Source organism: Pteropus vampyrus, unplaced genomic scaffold (assembly GCF_000151845.1).
Source record: "Pteropus vampyrus isolate Shadow unplaced genomic scaffold, Pvam_2.0 Scaffold199, whole genome shotgun sequence".
In the NCBI taxonomy this organism is placed as follows: domain Eukaryota; kingdom Metazoa; phylum Chordata; class Mammalia; order Chiroptera; family Pteropodidae; genus Pteropus; species Pteropus vampyrus.
The window spans coordinates 1,930,166-1,948,470 of NW_011888980.1; the positions used below are offsets into that span (position 1 = coordinate 1,930,166).

The window sequence follows — 18,305 nt, forward strand, 5'->3', positions numbered from 1 at the left end:
AGAAGCATGCCCATGGACAAAACCAAACTAAACAAGTCATCAACATAAGCACTTTCCTCCTCCCTGTGCAACAGAGATGAAAGGAGTTTAGTTTGGATGGGTACAACCCCAGTTTCTGGAGCTTTGAGAGAGCAGAGACTCAGATCCCAGGTTCTTGGCCACTGTTCATTTTGTTATTAAATAAAGAAATGTGTGGTTTCCATGGAAACAGACCTATCAAAGTTTTATGTCCTCTCTGAACACTTGCTGGCCCAAATCTGCTCACTTTTAAAGTAGAACTGGTGATGCTTTGAAGGGACACTTCTCCAAAAACCACTTGCTAAATAGGAATTGGGAAACTCATCAGTAGACCCTTTTTTTGAATGGTATCTCCAGAGTTTGTCATAAGAATCAACTGCCTCTGGCCTAATGAAAACTAGACCTATAATTGTCTTTTTGGTTCAGGTCACCACTGGGGAGAAAGCTTCAAATCCTGCCAAAAGCACTTAGTGAAAATGCCAGATTCTGTGAAGATCGTAGCAGGAAAGGCTTTGAGAGCTTGCTGTTGCCTCTGACATTTTAATGTTTTCTTGGGGCCGATGTGAGGCAGGCCCTGCCTATTCATTGGTGCCCTCCTGTGTAGGGAGCAGCACCAGGCATGGTACATTGAGTATTACAAACTCATCCTGTGGTGGACTCAATGATGAACCACCTAGCCCCACTTTGGGAATGAAAGACTTGCTCCTCTGCTTCCTGGGAAAGCTGCAACACAGTCCTCAACTACCAGATTTCTATGGGGGCTCAGCAGATCCTCTTATTAAAGTCACACTCCCTTCCTGGGGAGGCCCTCATCCGATGACTGATTGATAAAGGTTTACAAAGCCTAGCCCTGTTGGACCAACTCACAACGACTCTGAAGAGTCTCCTTGTAGGGCCAGATGAGGTTCCACTGAGACTGCATGTTAGCTCAATTTCACCCTCTGCCCAATTCCTCCTGTAGGTGTTAATCCCAAGAGCATGTCCTAGGAAATGTCTTGGCTATTAATCTCCTCTTCAGAGTCTGCTCTCCAAGAACTTGACCTGTGTCACTTCCCAATATCTATTAGTCAACCAGGTCAGAAATATCCTCTCCCGATGCTCTGTGAGGAAGAGCACGGCAAGGCAGTGAGCTGCAAAATGACCCCCAGGGACCTTGCAGTACTCTTTGACACAGGACATAGTGTCAAGTCTTACACTTCGTACACATCTGACAGATGGCCATGCTTTCATTCTGTTCCAGTTTAGGTGAATGTGAATGTTTGCATTTGTCATCCAACTTTGATTATGACTGATTGCAGTCTCCCTGGGGGAAGGAGTCACATACTCACATGTCACCTCCACCAGAAGGAGTCCTCTGGGCTTCCCTCCTCCTTGTTCCTCAGTTGAAGCAATTGCTCACTTTCTGAACTCTTCTTTTGCTCTCAGTGTTTGCTTTTCGTGTCCTTTATTATTCATTCTACAAACCTCTGTTGAATACTCAACATGTGCCTGGCACTGTGTCCAGTGCTAGCAATGTAGAGATGGAAGACACAGTTCCTGGATCAAAGAGCTCACCATCTACACCAGAGATAAGCAGGTACACATGCAATTAGAATGTATTATGGTCAGTGATATATGATAGATGTTAAGTATGAGGTGTACCTAAGAGGGTCATGCAGCATAGCCTGGGGGTAGGGGGGACATGACAGCAATGAGGAAGTCAGGGAACACTTCTCAGAAAGGTGATGTCTGAGCCCAGTCTTGGAGGATTTCTAGGTGATGACCAGATGTAGTCGTTTCCTGTGGCTGCTGTAACAAATTACTACAAACTCAGTGGCTTAAAATATCACAAATTATTTCTCTCACAGTTCTGGTTGGCCAGACACCAGAAACCAGTTTTACTAAGCTAAAGTCAACATATCAGCAGGGCTGGATCATTTTGGACATTATAGAGTAGAATTCCTTTCCTTGCCTTTTCCAAATTTTAGAGGCTGCCCACATTTTTTGACTCATGGCCCCTTCGTCCATCTTCAAAGCCAGCAGCACAGCATCTTATCTCAATCTAACTTTTGCTTCTATCCTTACACCCTCTCTGTCTTGATTCTCCTGCCCTCTCCTGTAAGGATTCTTGCTTGGGACAACATTGGACCCACTCAGATAATCCAGGATAATCTCTCCAACATCAAGATCCTTAACTTAATCACATCTACAAAGTTCTTTTGCCATGTAAGGTAGAATATTCATTGGTTCTAGACATTAGGATGTGGACATCTTTAGTGGTCAATATTCGATCTCCAACACCAGTAACCAAGCTTGAGTCAGCATACCAGGTAGAGGGATAAACATGTGCAGGGGCCGAGAGGTGTGGCCTGATGTCATTTGGGCAGCTGCAGATGATTCACAAGGTGGAAATATAAGTTTCAAGAAAGGCATGTCAAGGAGAGATCATGCTGTTGCAGAAATGTTGCAAAAATCAGACCGGCGAGAAACCAAGGAGTACTTGGAGAGTTGGAGAACTGAGGTTTATTATGCCAGCAGTCACAGAGGAGCTAGTGCTCTGAAGATCTGGGCCCCAGGCTCAGATGTAATTTTGCTTTTATAGGGCTTAGTTGTCATGGGCCGATTGGTTAATTTGTCCTCAGACAGTTACGAAGCACGAAGTTGCTCTGGGTTGCAGGCAGTTACAAAGAGTTACACAGCGGGGGAGTTACTATAGGTTACAGGCAGTTACATTTGTTGTTTAGACAGAACAAGCAAAAGGGAGGATGAGTCTTTAGTTAATTTTGAGGTTACCCTGGCCCATGGCCTATGTGGCAAGTATATCTACAGAAGCAGAACAAAGAGCTGATTATAAGATTAGCCTTTTTGAGTGAAAATTCCTCTTCAATGCTGGACAGAGATGCAGGGGAGCCAGTTTATTCAGGACATGTTTTAAGCTTGAATTATAGTTAATGACATATGTGACTTATCTCCCTATTTGCCCATAAGCACCTTAGGCCAAGATTTGGGTCCCATCACAGCTCTGGCCCAATGACTGGGCCAGGACGGGAGCTATGTACATGTGATTAGCATCAACGCATGCCAGCTTTGCCATGCCTGCAGTGGCAATGTGGTGGCAGAGCGGTATGGGCTAAGAACTAAAGGCACTAGAACCCAACTGGCATGATCCCGGGCATCCTCATTTTGGCAGTGTGACTGGCCTGCTGTCAGGGACATTTCCTGAGCGAGCAGTGTGTGTGAGCACGAGCTGGAGAAGGCTTTTTAGAATGTCATATGATAAAACCAGCAAAATGGTCATTGTCAAAGCTAGAAGATGGGTACATGAGAGCTCATTATGCTCTTTTCTCTAATGAGTATTTCCATAATATAAAGTTTTTAAAAGGTTATATGGACAGAGGCGAGGTGCACATAGCATCCAAGAATGTGCAACAGGCACCAAAGTGGGAGAGAAGTCCATGATGATAGTCGAGCCCAGACCAGGGCTAAAAGGAACGAAGACTGTATAATGCGCATGTCTATAACTTAATGAGGTAATATATGGGCAAGTGCTTCATAAACTCTAAAGTTTATGTCAAACTTTGCATACCCACAAGGGATTTTTCCTCAGTTATTAATACAAAAATTATTTCCTCAGGAATTAGGTCATTTCCCCAATATTTCATGTAATAAATGAGATGAATTTCCTTCCCATCTAGGAACCTCGGGCCCAGTGAAGTAATTCCTTCTTGACGCAACCTTTTCTTTGACGGCTTCAATTTAAGATGTGTTGGTTTTTCCTTCCTCTCTGTTCCTCATCTCCAGACGCTGAAGGATGCTAGTGACAATGCACGCAAGGACTTTCACCGAGAGGCTGAGCTGCTGACCAACCTCCAGCATGAGCACATTGTCAAGTTCTATGGTGTCTGCGTAGAGGGTGACCCACTCATCATGGTCTTCGAGTATATGAAGCACGGGGACCTCAACAAGTTCCTCAGGTACAGTGTAGCCGGGAAGGGATGAGGTGGGAGTCGGGCTCAAGGAGGGAACAGGTTCAGATAGCCTGAATTAGATCCTCTATAAGTCAGGTCTGCCTTCGACATGCTGTTTTCTTTAAAATAGAGCTATCCCTCAGCTTTGAAAGATTAGCAAATGTGCTGCCTGTGGTTTCTTGGAAGATGATATAATTTAGGATAAACAGGAAAGATGTGACAAGTTTGCACCTGCTCTTGCTGGCCTCCGTTTCCTTACATGTGAAAGGGGTAGAATGATACCCGCATCAAGGACGAGTGTCAGGACTTTTGTGATGGGAAGGAGTCAATAGATGTTGTCCCCCTCAACCCATTTTCCCTGCTACATTTTCCTTTTTATTTTGGTTGAAAGATTCAAAATTCTGGGATGTTATGCCTTCTGTGTTATGACAATAGCTACGCTTCTGTCCTCCTCCAGTTTCTGTGGGCACTGAGGTGGGCTTTCCACAGAAATTGGCACCAGTGGCTTCGTGTAGCCCCCGGAAGATTCAGAAACTGTGTTGTTTAAGTAATAACTCAATCACCGAGAAAACAGTGGCCGGGGGGAGAGGGCACTGCTGTGTTTAGATATGTCATCACGTGGTTTGTGCCGTCTGGGTCACTTCCATCATCTCTAGCCTCATGAATACACGTGTAATTTAGTTCTTCGCTGAAATGAGTCCCTGTTCTCTGCCTTGCTTCTGATTGAGTGCATGAGTGACTGCCAGGTGAGATTAGGAATATGATGCCAATTCGTGGTATTCAGAGACAGTCAACCTAATAGTGCATTATCCAAAGTCAGCAAAATTTTTCTTGTGGGTGATAAGAAAGAGGATGATGGTAGCTTTTGCATGTTGTCTTGTCAGATCTAATGTGAAAGGAGGAAAAGAAGTTGAATTGGTTGAGGTCTAGCTGCTCATAGGAGAAATATTGTTTTCTTGTTTCCCTGCTCTAGGCTACTTCTAATTTAAAAAGGTGCTTTCCAAGAACTGTAGCATAATAAATTCACATGTACTCATCTGGATGCAATTAAATGCTTCTGTGAGCTCAGATTTGCACATGTGCATGTAAGCATATGTGTTTGTGCATGTGCGTGCGTGTTTGTTGATTCTTTCACTTGTGGCTCTGTCAACCTCTCCCTAGCTCTACTTCCTACATCCCAGAAGGAGCAGGCACCTGATTTCCCTTGGCATCTTGCACAAGGCATGGAGCTATTGGAAACCTCCTCTGCTCAATTTCAGAATCTGCTGAACTCTGGGAACAAGAGGTTTTTCCATGCCAAGAATCAATTTCTTAGGTGCAATACTGTGCTGCAAACTACAGTCTATCCTCTTTCAGGAAGGGAACTCAGCCCTTAAACTCCCGCGAATGGGTCCCCAAGTGTCATTGGCACTGCCCTCCAGAGACAGATGCCTACAGTTATCTCCTCCCTTTTTTCATTTATCCAAAGGGCATGTACTGAGTACCAACATGGTCAGGCCCTATGCTAGGTTGGCTGGGAAATAAGGAGTAAAACACAGTCCTGGCTTTAAAGATTAGTTTTGCCTCTTAGAATGTCTCCAGGATTCCCTTCTAATAAAGAGAAGATGAACAAGGCTTATTTCAAGCAATAACAGCTAATATTTATTGGGTCTTTCTAAGCATTTTAAATGTTATGGCTTGTATCAATTTTATAAACTATTATTTATCATCATTCTCACTTTACAGTTGAAGAACATGAGTTTCACAGCTAGTCAGAGGCAGTTGGGGGGCTGTGGTTTGAATGGAGAAGAAATAAATTTGTTAGAACTTGCCTTGTATAAAAAACAGGAAGCTCCTCCCTAAGAATTGCTCGATTCAGATATTTAGAGATAGAAGGGACCTAAATGATCACACATCATAATATCTCTTTATTTTTTGACTAACTGGGAAATTACACATTAAAAGGCTTCCCCAGATTGTGGTGCTGGGTACTCCTGGAACTGGGTAACTCCCCACCTTCCTGCCCAGTGCTTGTTCTCTGTGAATACATGAATGAAAGATCAGATGACAGCATGTTTTGGAAATCAAGGAAAGGGGAAATCACTGCAGGCTATAGCCATGATGGAGAGGGCAGGCGCCTATGCTTGAGATAACTCATCCAAGGTGGAGCTGGCAGGTGAGGGGAGGGCCAACGCCAGATTGGGATTCTTGAATTCTGCCTCTCTCATCGTCAAATAGCCATACATTCTGTAACGCTTCAGGTGTAGTCACCACTTTAAAATTCATTTAAAATCCTCTATATTTATTTTAAGTGAGTCAAACTATCCGGAAGGAGATGTCATTGGCCAACTTGCCCTTGGGAGGGAGAAGCCCTTTGACCAAGCTTTTCTTTCTTGCCCTGCAGCGCCCTCTCAGGCCGCCAGGGGTAGTGACGCCAGTCTTGTCTCATATTACCGGGTTCCAGAGTGGGGACCGTCCATGCCGATGGAGCATTCTAGGACTGCGACTCTCTGCTCCCTGAAGCACCTATCAGTATCATAATGCCTTAATTCATCACACAGCTCAGAAAAGTCTAGTGTGTAAGACAGAAGAGAAGAAATAAAATACCATATTCTCATTGTGCTCCCTTTCTCCCTCAAAAAAGTGTAAAGAATAAAACTTGCCCCGATAAAAGAATAAATGTGTTGTAATTCAAAAGAGCTCTCTTCTGTGGTGGCCAGTGCATATGTTGAACTGACAGTCAGGGGGAAGGGTGGGCAGAAGGAGATGGTATTTTCCACTGGGAATGAATATCCAGGCTGAGGATGCCCTGAGATCCTGCTGAACTGAGCTTGAGGGTGATGAGGGTAGCTTAGAGACCATGCCTGGCTACAGAGCATGTGGAGTGGGGGGACCAGAGCTGCCAGCTCTGGCCCTGATGGGGCACACTGGAGGGATCAGCCTGGGTGGGGGCCAATTGGCTGCAGCACGTGGCAGGGAGGGGAGGGGTGAGACTCTCGCTGTGCTTCTTATCCTCTGTTTCTCTAGGAGAGCCAAATTCTCCCCACCATGCTTTGCTTCGTTTTTGTTTTGCTTCAGCCACCTACTGCTTTTCAGAGTCAGGGGCTCTGGCCAGCACCTGACCCCAGGATAGTTCTGGAGCACCTAAAACATGAACTTGTCCATATGTTGAGGCAGGGCACCATTCAGGCCATGTGGCCCTGGGAATTCTAGATTCTCTGAGAATTGAAGCCTGGGTCCTTTTGAAGTATAACCACGGGTAACGCATCTTTCCTGTCTATGCCGAGTCAGGCAGTGTCTTCTAGAACCAGCAGCTGATGGGGGGTAAAGCACCCCTGGGCAAAGAGCTCCAGCTCTAGCAATGCTGTCTATGTCCTCCACAGGGCTCATGGACCTGACGCCGTGCTGATGGCTGAAGGCAACCCACCGACGGAGCTGACACAGTCACAGATGCTGCACATCGCCCAACAGATCGCTGCAGGCATGGTCTACCTGGCCTCCCAGCACTTCGTGCACCGAGACTTGGCCACTCGGAACTGCCTGGTTGGTGAGAACCTCCTTGTGAAAATCGGGGACTTTGGTATGTCCCGGGACGTGTACAGCACTGACTACTACAGGGTGAGTGGCTGCAGACCCCCAGGGCCCTGTTTCCCTGGGAGTCCCTCCTTGTACTCATTTTCTTGGGCTGCCATAACAACACACCACAGATTAAGTGGCTTGAACAACAGAAATTTATTTATCCCAACAGTTCTGCAGGCTAGAAGTCCAAGATCAAGGTGACTGCAGGGTTGGTTCCTTCTAAGGCTTCTATCGTTGACTTGCAGATAGTGCTTCTCTCTCTGCCCTGATGTGAGGTCTTTCCTCTGTGCACGCAAAACCCTGGTATTTCTCTGTTGTCTAAATTTCCTCTTCTTATAAGGACACCATCAGACTGGATAAGGGCCCACCCTAACGGCCTCGTTTCAACCTAATTACCTCTTTATGGCCCTATCTCCCAATACAATCATATTCTGAGGTAGTAGGGATTAAGGCTTCAACATATAAATTTTGCGGGAACACAATTTACTCCACAACCCCTATCCTGCTGTTCTCATGGCTGTACAGAGCAGTGTGTGATATCTCCAAGAGGAAAGTCCTCAGCCTGAGAATTTTGCCAGGAGAACTTAAGGTCATGGGGAAATTCCCAGAGGACATAAGGCTAAAGGATTTTGAGGTTTGCACTTGATTCTGAGAAATAATACCTGGAACCTTTGAGGTTTGACCTAAGATGAACTTGTTCGCATAAAAAATAACACATGTAGACCTTGGAAATTCCTACACAGAATCATCTTGTTTGAAAGTGGATTATCTTGATAAGACACAAGAAGTTCCATCCTGCCTGTTCTTGAATGCTCTCACCCAGCCCACCTGGGGATCCATCACTAGAAGCACTAAGGGATAGAGTTATAGACAATAATTCAAGTCCACTGATTACCAGGAATCGCCCCTTTGGCAGGTTAGATTTGTTAACTGAAATCTTGGGACTTGGGTATAAAAAAAGGGACATTTATGGAAACCTTGAAGTCGTGATATTGAAGTGTCAGGTGGTCTTCCACCACCTAAAACTCTCAATTTGGTTTTCTTACTTTGCTGGGCTTTCAAGAGGAAAGGAAGAAGGTAAGAAAGAAAAAGAATAATATGCTGTATGTATATAGCCTAAGAGAATAAAACATATAACTTGACTTTCATAATAAGGTAGGACTGGTGAAGAAAATGCCTGTCCTCACCTTTGCTCCTCCCTTTATGGTTTATTTTTGAGGCAGTGCCTTCTCAATCTGTTTCCTAGTCTCCTCCCTACAGCGTCACTCACTTCCAATGCCTCTGCACTCTAGCTGAGCCAACTTTGGTGCAATTAGTCTATGACAGTGAATCGATTGCCTTCCTGCATATTCTTCTGTAGATTGTTTTGTGGGGTTTCTTCCTTTGTCATCTGATAAGCATTGTCCACGTTTTATATAGGAGGGAGTGGAGACCAAATTGTTTATAGAAAACATGAGCATAGTCTCAACTTGAAGTGTTCAAAATGGAGCTTCAAAGCACCTGTCCTGAGTCTAGCAATGACTAGTTTGTTCTAGATATCTAAAATGTGTGTGGTGGGGGGTGGAGGGGGGGGATGTTACCTACCAATGGATGTATCTTCTCTGTTAGGTTTGCTCCGTTGGAGGAGGTGGGCTTGGGGGCATCTCCTTGTCTCAAGGGACAAAGAAACACAGGGTGCTTCCCTAAGGAAAAGCTTTCCCAATCTCGATGGTCATCTAAGGGAGGAACATGTGGCCCAAGCAACAGTTTTCTCTTTAGCAGTAAGTTAATAAAGGCTTCAGAGTGCCTGGCACAAAAGAAGTGCTCAATAAATGTTTTCAACCTTATCATTATCTAATTTAGTGAAGTTATGCTTCACTCCCAAAGCCAGGACTGAATTAGGTGAAACCCAATGTCTTTTTCTACAATCTCTAGAAAAATAATTCAGAGGAAAAAGACCGAAAGACTCAACAATATGAAGATTAACCACCCAATTAAAAAATAGGCAAAGGATTTAAGTAGAGATGTCTCCAAAGAAACTATACAAATAGCCAATAAGCACAGGAAAGGATGCTCAACATCATCAGTCATTAGGGAAATGTAAATCAAAACCAGCTTCATAACGACTGGGATGGCTGTAATAAAAAGACACATAATAACAAGTGTAACTAGGGATGTGGAGAAATTTGGAACCCTTATAAACTGCTGATGGAAATGTCAAATGGTACAGCTGCTTGGGAAAACAGTTTGTCAGTTCCTCGAAACATTCAGCGTAGAGTCACCATCTAACCCAGCAATTCCACTCCTAGGTACATACCTAAGAGAACTAAAATCATATGTTCACACAAAAACTTGTATACAGATGAAATAGCAGCATTATTCATAATAATGATAAAGTGGAAACAATTTAAGTGTCCTGATGAATAGATGAACAAAACGTATGATAATCTGTACAGTAGAGTATTGTTTATCAATTAAAAGGAATGAAGTGCTGATTCATACAACACAGATGAATCTTAAAAACATTATGCGAAGTGAAAGAAGCCAGGCACAAAAGGTCGCATATTACATGATTTCATTGATATGAAATGTCCAGAATAGGCAAATCCATAGAAACAGTAGACAGCGGTTGCCAGGGACTGGGGGTAATGGAGAATGAAGAGTGACTGACTCCGGACAAAGAGTTTCTTCTTGGGATGACAAAAATGTTCTAGAATTGTATAGCAGTGATGGTTATTTAGTATATTTGCAAATAGACTGAAAACCATTTAATGTGTACTTTAAAAGAGCAAATATCATGGCATATGAATTATCTCTCAATAAAAAACCTGAAAATGAAAATACTAGCAAAACAATGACCATCGTTATGGATATAAAGCATTAGTCTTGGTCATTTATACATTATAAAAACACCGTCACTTGTCATCTACCATATTTTATCATTTGCTGTAAAGAAAACCCTTCATTTAGGTGACATTTTCCTGAAGTACTTCCTTCTGAATTGATTGGAGGAAATAATGATTCCCAGTCCCTTTATTTGTTAACTTTGTTCAGTCATTAAGAAATGTGCTTCAGATGCCAGATTTATTTATTCTCCCTGACCCTCACCTAGTCACTATTCAGTTGCAGCTGCAGAGTTTGTGCATTCACTTGGTTGTTCATTACTCCCACTGAAGATGAGGAAGCAAAATTGGCCTTCTGTCGGCCTCTGTTGTAGGTGGGAATGGGTGGAAGCAGGTAGGAAAGTGGCAGAGGCAAGACCTGGCAATTTGTTAGTAGCCCAGGAAAACAAGAAAAAAAAAAATCAATGACTTTTATTTTGCCTCCTCTAAAATTTCAAAGTGATGGTCCATCTTTTGGTTTCATGTTCGTATTTACCATCATAGAACTCGTTGGCAGAATATTTTTGCTTATTAAAACATCAAAAGCGTATCAGTGGAATCCATTTTGTGGAGTTTGTCAAACGAACGTTGCTCTGTTTTTGTAGGTGAATTCCAGAACATTTTGCAGTGGCTATTTCCCAGAATACTCTCGCTTTCACATTAGTTATCCTGTTTGATCATCTATAAGCTGGGCATTAAACCCTTCCGCATTATGGTGTCTCTTCATCTCTGTCACAGCAACTGGGAAATGCGTTCTCCTTACAGTTTGGGTTTCTCATTTGTGAGCACCTTTTCTTCTTTATTCTCTTCCCATCCTCTCCGAAAGTCTGCACACTCCAAGGGGATGAGCTGCTGTAGCTGATGTGGGTTGTCACCACCAATGTTAAATACCCTTTCTGCCACAGTAATAAGGGAGCATTTTTGTGTTAGCCAAGGCTATCGTATATGAAAGAATGGCAACCGGGCCCGGAGTCAGCTAGATTGAGGAGTAACACGTCCCTTATCTTTAAGCAAGAACCAATCTCGCAGGCAGCCTGAGCCCTCTGCTCATGATGGTTTATGAGCAGCCTTGTGGGGTGACCACAGCTCTGTGCAGTCAGGGCAGGAGGGGTGGGTGGCAGCTGTTCCTCCATCCTAGGGGAGCTGGCAACACAAGGAAATGGCTGCCTCAGGCTTCCACCCTGTTGCAGCTGAGCTAATTATATCTTCCCGATGAAGGAAGAAATCGGAACGCTACATTTGCATTAAAAGCAGCCTGATATGGTGGATCCAAAATTACTCTAGCATTTATGTTCTCTGAATTGTTTTAATTAGCAGCTCTGCAGTGCCCATCTTTTATTTTGTTTTTATTCCTTCCCTCCACTGGCAAAACCTGACATTTAGGAAACATCTGAACCGGATTTCTGTCACATGCTGCTTGTCACAGGCCTACGATCTCACCCTACTTGGTCACTACTGTGCCACAGTATATCCACTGAAATTTTTTTAATATGCACATTGGTGGTTTTCGCTGTTTGGGTCCAACGTGTGCTTAAAGTGAATGTGATATGTTGGTGAGTAGAGGGCCCCTAAATATCTGAAATCCTAGCTTTTAAGTGTCGTTCTCCTTTGGGTTTTAGTTTTATGTTGGAGTGGTAAGAAATCCTTTAATTCATCCTCCACTTAAGAAGAAAAGGAAGCAGAATAGGCAAATTGATTTATGGTGGACATATGACAAAGCAAACGATTATAACTCAACTAAAGAAGGCCACGGTCAGAATCCTAAAGTGTTAAAATGGTATCAACGAAAAAGTCCAAGAAATCATCTTTGGGTGTTCAACACAATTTATTAGCTGCAAAGAGAAAAGAAGATGAGTTGTACTAAAGACAGCAGACAGGACAAGTAGCCAAAAGAACTGATTTGAACATTAGTAACTTTCCGCTTACGCTGTCCATCCTGGAGTGATGAACTAGAAAATAAAGTCCTGAACCACAGAGGAGAGGAGAAAGCTGAGATAATTTAAGAACTGAGCTAACACATAAGAAATAATCCAAAGTTAACTTTCATACCTCAGTCTTTGAAAAGAATGTATATATTTTTTAACGAATATTTTTAGGTAATATGAACATTTCTAGATACGATAGGTAGATAGGCAGATTAGATAGATAGATAGATAGATAGATAGATAGATAGATAGATAGATAGATAGATAGATAGATAGATCAATCTTGACTCATTCCACAAATGTTTTTAGTTGTGTGGTTGTGTAAAATGCCAATGTCATTCCCTCTATGAGGAGTATCATTGCATCTCCCTGGTGAATGCCTACTAATTCTTAAGATGCAATTCCAGCTTCACCTGCTTCCTGATTTCCTCCGAGCATAGTAATTACTCACAAATTCGTGGTTCCTCGATATTTCATATAAATCAGCATTGCAGCATAGAGCACATTGCATCATAGAAATTTGTTCATGTATGTTTCTCACTAATTTGAGAGCAGGGAAAGGACAAGTCTTATACATCTTTTTGTCTGCACGGGCTGGCTGACTGCATAGTATGTACTAGGTAGTCAATCAGTGATTGTGAACAGGACACAAATCAGGGAAAGCCTTTATGAGTGTGTCTTTTTAGCCCCGTAGATGAATAGAGAAGACACTCAGATTTGCAGATGGGCTTGGCTCTGAGGCTAGGAGCACTGAATTCAGGAAGTAAAGCTTGGGATGTAGGGATATTCTTACCTCGGACAATTCCTTTTCAATGGAGAGCTCAAGACTAAAATTTATTTGTGTTTATACTATAATAAGAAAACTTCCTTTAGTATACTCCACCTAGAACTCTTCAAACCAGGCACAGTGTTCACTTCAAGAAGCAACACAATCCCTTCCTGAGAAAGGAATGTCCTCTATGTCATTAAGTCCCTTTGCATGTATCATTTCCTTATTTTCTCCCTTAATATATAATACATAACAATGGCTTAACTTTCACATGAGTAATTATAGACCTTTCTGTTTGCATTCTTTTGATTAAAGTGGACCCAGAAACATAACAGCTTGTTTATTTTATGAAATCATCCTCCATTTATGCTCTGTACAACACTTAGAGAAAGCACAGTTCAGAGGAACCTGTCTGCCTGGGAGAAATCAGAACATTGAGTTCAGACTAATTCTATATTAAACCAAATTTGCATAAATTGTTTCAAGATTCTAAATTCGATTAGTTTGTATTCAAGCCTTCCCAAGAATCTTTTACATATGCTTTGGAATTGCAACAGGGTGAGTGAGTGTCTTTTCATTCATTCATTCATTCATTCATTCATTTATTCAGCACATATTTATGAAGCAGCTACTAAGTGCCAGATGCTATACTAGATACTAAAGGAATCCAGATGAAAAAGACATGTGGGCTGTGATTTGAAGGAGTTTTTAGATATGTTATAATGTGATAAGTGCTGTAATAGAGATATGTCCTGGCAACCCTAAAGAGGAAGCCACCAGAATTCTTTGGGAAATCAGAGTAGGGTTCACAGAGATACGACATTTGAGCTGGTATTTAAGATACAAAGCCCCAAATTGTTCTATTGGCAAGAAGGCCCTGGGCCAGAAGGGGAGGGAGGCATTCTTGGCATAGGAGGTAGCATATAAAAAGAAATGGCAGTATAAACATCAGACGGTGTGTGGCCAGGGAATAGGGACTCCTTTGCCTGCATCCGAGTTAACAAAGTAGACTATTTTGGCTATTATCAAATTTCACAGGGGCCTGTTTGCCATGCCAAAGTCTTTGGACTTTGTCTTTTTGGCAGTGGGAAGCCACTGAGAGTTTTTAATGCCAGAAAATGATATGTCAGATTGCATTATGTCAGCTTATGAAAATAGATCCACCTAAGAGATCCCCAGATCTCCATTTCTGTATGTATTTGACTGGACTAGAGCAGCATCTCTCAAACTGGGTCCATGAACTGTCCACAGGTGTTCACCAATAGAAGAGATCAATGATCACTAGGTAAACAATAATTTCCTTGCTGCAGAACTCCTCATAGTTTTTACTCTATTACTATGCCTTGTGACCTTTCAAGAAAGGCTATAGAAAGTAGCTAAGGCTGGAATAGAAGAGCTGGCCTGGAGATCATTTGTCCAGGTCACTGGTCCCACGTATTTCCCAATTAGCGAAGACTGTTAGCAGGAGATAGGATTGATCCCTTTTGTCTTGTCAGTCTTCTGACAACCTTATTTCTAAAATCAACAGCCCGTCCACTTTGCACTTAGAAGTGCTACATGCAAAAATTATGTATATGTTTAGGTACACTGGGAAGGAAGGTAAGTTATAGCCCATTGGCTTGGGTGAGCCAGAAGGATTCTGATTCTTCAAGGTGCTGGGAGATATCTTCAGCAGGTACTTCTTTCTCCCTTTTCTCTCCTACTTTTGAAGCAGTTAGGCCTCAGCTTTCTCATGCTGGTGAGATTCCATACTTTTGCATCACTCAGACCAGAGGCCCTTAAAAATGGAAAATGGCAACAAAGAATTAGCTAAAGTATAGAAAAAAGAGTATCAGACTGGGGTCCTAGAGGCAAAATTTGCCTTTTCTAACCTTATGATCCTATCAGTTAGGAATGTATTTAGCCAAAGGTAGCAATATGCTAGTAGCAATGGCCTAAGCAGATAGGGAGTTGTTTCACTCACATGACAGGAAGTTCACAGGTGGGCAGTTTCTGATTGGTTCAGTGACTTTCCAATGTCAGAGCTATGACTTGGCGATTGACATTTTCTTGGTCTTTTCCTCATGGCTACAAGTGGCTGCAGGAACTCCAAACATATAAAAACTGAAGTTGGAGGAGGAAAGAGGCAAGGCTGCTACAGAGAGCAGATGGTTTCTTCCTGCACACCTTCCTCTCATCAAGAAGTAAATCTTTCCCAGAACATCCTTTCTGCAAATACTTCTTATTGTACAGGTGGGTCAAGACTAAGGGCTGGACTCACTTGCACAGATCAGTGGCTTGTTACCAAAAACCTAGACAAACTAGCATTCTACTACAGGGAAAAAGAGTGAAAGCAAATGGTTTTGGGGAAAGAAAATAATGTCATACTCACCTTATGCACCATCATAGCCCCTGTTTCCTTATTTGCGATGAGTTCTTACCTTTAAAGATTGTTGAAGACAATAAACTGAAGTGACACATAATCATTGCTAAAAAGTAAAAGTGCTGGCGTTTCTCAGTAGGACATCTTTGTTTCTCTGTATGCAATACTTCTTTTTTCTTGGGCTGTTTTAAAGTTTTCTCTTTATTACTTGTCTTGACCAATTTGATTATATGTGACTATTTCTTGTGCTTGGCTTCATTGGATTTCTTAGATTTGTAGGCTTATTGTTGTCACCAGTTTGAAAGCTTTTTGACCATTATTGTTCAAATATTTCTTCTGTTCTCTCTACTTACCTGCTAGAGACTCCGATTTCGCTTATATTAAGCCACTTAAAGGTGTCTAATGGCTCACTGAGCTCTTTTTATGTTTTTGAGTGTGTGTTTCATTTTAGATAGTTTCTACTATTTTGTCTTCATCGTCCTTAATTTTTTTTTCTGCAACGTCTAATTTTTTATTTTCACAATCCAGTGTATTTTTCATCTCATACTTTGTAGTTCATTCCTAGAAGTTCAACATGGACCTTTTCACAACTTCCATGACTCTAGTTATATTTTTAAGCATGGAATGAATTTGTAATAAATGTTTCAATATAGTTGTCTGTAGTTCTACTGTGTATGTCAGTCCTGGATCAATTTCCCTTGATTGATTTTTCTCATTATGGATCATATCCTCCTGCTGTGTTAAATGTCTGGTAATTTTAGACCGAATGCTGGACATTTGAATTTATCTTGTTGGATGCTGGATATTTTGGCATTCCTATATATCTCTTTGAGTTTTGTTCTGGAGTGTGATTATATTGCCTTGAAACAGTTTGATCCCTTGGTGTGTTGCTATTAAGATTAGGCAGTACCAGGCCAGTGCTTGCTTTACAGCTAATGCTTCCCCACCACTGAGGTATGATCTACTGGATACTCAATTCCCCATGAATCATGAGGTTTTCATTCTGCTTCACAGGAACCAGCACTATTCCTGGTCCTGCATGAGCACTGGGCACTGTTTTCACTGCTCCCTTTGTATAGTTCTTCCCCAGCTACTGATAGTATCTTCACATGCATGCACTGATCAATACTCATCTGAATACTTGAGGGGTGCCTTTTATGGATTTTCAGAGTTCTGTGTGCAGCTCTCGCTTCTCTGGTATTCTTTCCTTTCCACTCTAGCCACCTTGGTCTCCCCCAGACTCTCAACTTCATCTTTTCAACTCAGGGAGCATATTAGGTTCCATCTGGGTTCCCTTCTCTGTCTCTTTCAGTGAATTAAACTTGGCGATTATAGGACTCACTACATTTGTTACTCATCTATCAGAATCATTATTCTTCATTGCCTATTATCCGGTATCTTGAAAATAATTGTTTTATATATATTTAAGCGATATTTCGGTTGTTTCAAGTGGGAAGGCAAATCTATTCCCTGTTACTCTACCTTACTTATTAATAGAAGACAGTTGCCATTTCTCATGATGATGAATATGTCATTTCAAAAGTCTATCAGTGAACCACTTATTAACTACAGTAAAGAAAACAAGTTCTCCCACCTCTTTAGAGCAGCTACTCTCTGTGAAGTCTTTTTTTTTCTTTTTAATTAAATAACTTACATTTACATAATACTTCTACAATTAAAGTTTTCCTGCCTACACAAGATTATTACTTAAGTAGGAGAGTAGATGTTCTTCATCTCCAGTGAATATTGAGCAAGAGGAAATTATCTTAGCTTCCCTGTTACCTCTGAGAGATTCCCTAGACTCAAATGTGAATTGGTTCAAGAAGGCTTTGGAAAAAACTATGCAGACAGAATATTAATAATGCTCCATACTTTTTACACTTTCCCAGTCTTTGTCCTTTGGTCAGGGACAGAACACCTTGGATAGATAAATGATTAAATCAATCCGAGATGGTATCGTGTTGCATACATAAGTCTTAGCTATGCCTCTTCAATATGCAGATACTGAGTGAGACATGTTCTGTTCCCTAAAGAAAACCACAAATTTCCTGGGGGAGAAGAAATATGAATGAATCACTCTGATACTAGGCAGTATGATACATGTTGTAAAGAGTAGAAATAAATTAATTTTTACTGAGATGTGGGATGAAATCTGGAAAATTCTCTGGAAGAAATAAGATTTGACCTGGGTCTTAAAGGCAGAATAGCAGATGGGTATGTTGTTGAACTTAAGGACTATTGCAAATGACTGAATTTATAAACAACAGAAGGTGACCTGACTATATGTGCTTCTTGGGCAGAATGTGTATGTTCTTATTTCGATCTCCATAATGCCTCATACAGTGCTAGGCACTTACTAAGTTCCTACTGATTATGATAATTGCCTAAAAGGCAGTTCCAAGAAAGATTGTACGATGTTCTTCTTGGAAATATTTGGAAATAAAGATGCCATCCACTTCCAGAATGGAGATTACTCCTAAGTCTAAGCAAGTCTTGACTTCATCTCTCAATGCTCCATAAAACTTCCCTAGAATTCTGTCCTTGGGTAATTATTTCGTTTTTCTTCTTGGTCTATTTGTACAGATATGAAAAGCTATAAAATGCTAAGACATTCACTTTGTAGTGCATACAGATGTTCAATCACAATGTCATATACCTGAAACACATAGTGTTCTGTACCAACTTTACCTCAATTTAAAATAAAAAGAGAAAACACCAAGAGATTATTATGACAGCCTGACCTAATGTTGGATACATATGAAGACATTAAAAACCCCAGGATTGATCCCTCTGCAGTGCTATAGCAGCCTCTCTTGGCGATCATTCTATAGGTACTCATAAAAACAGTACAGGCATATAACCTGA

General features: G+C 41.7%; 1 protein-coding gene across 1 annotated transcript in view; it reads left to right on the plus strand.

Annotated features, from left to right (window-relative positions):
- Positions 1-18,305, plus strand: part of NTRK2 (neurotrophic receptor tyrosine kinase 2) — a 310,504-nt gene that overhangs the window by 238,908 nt on the left and 53,291 nt on the right. Inside the window, exons 14-15 of the mRNA XM_023537782.1 lie at positions 3,799-3,971; positions 7,328-7,562. Coding sequence (XP_023393550.1) covers positions 3,799-3,971; positions 7,328-7,562 — 408 coding nt within the window. The remainder of the gene's footprint in view (positions 1-3,798; positions 3,972-7,327; positions 7,563-18,305) is intronic.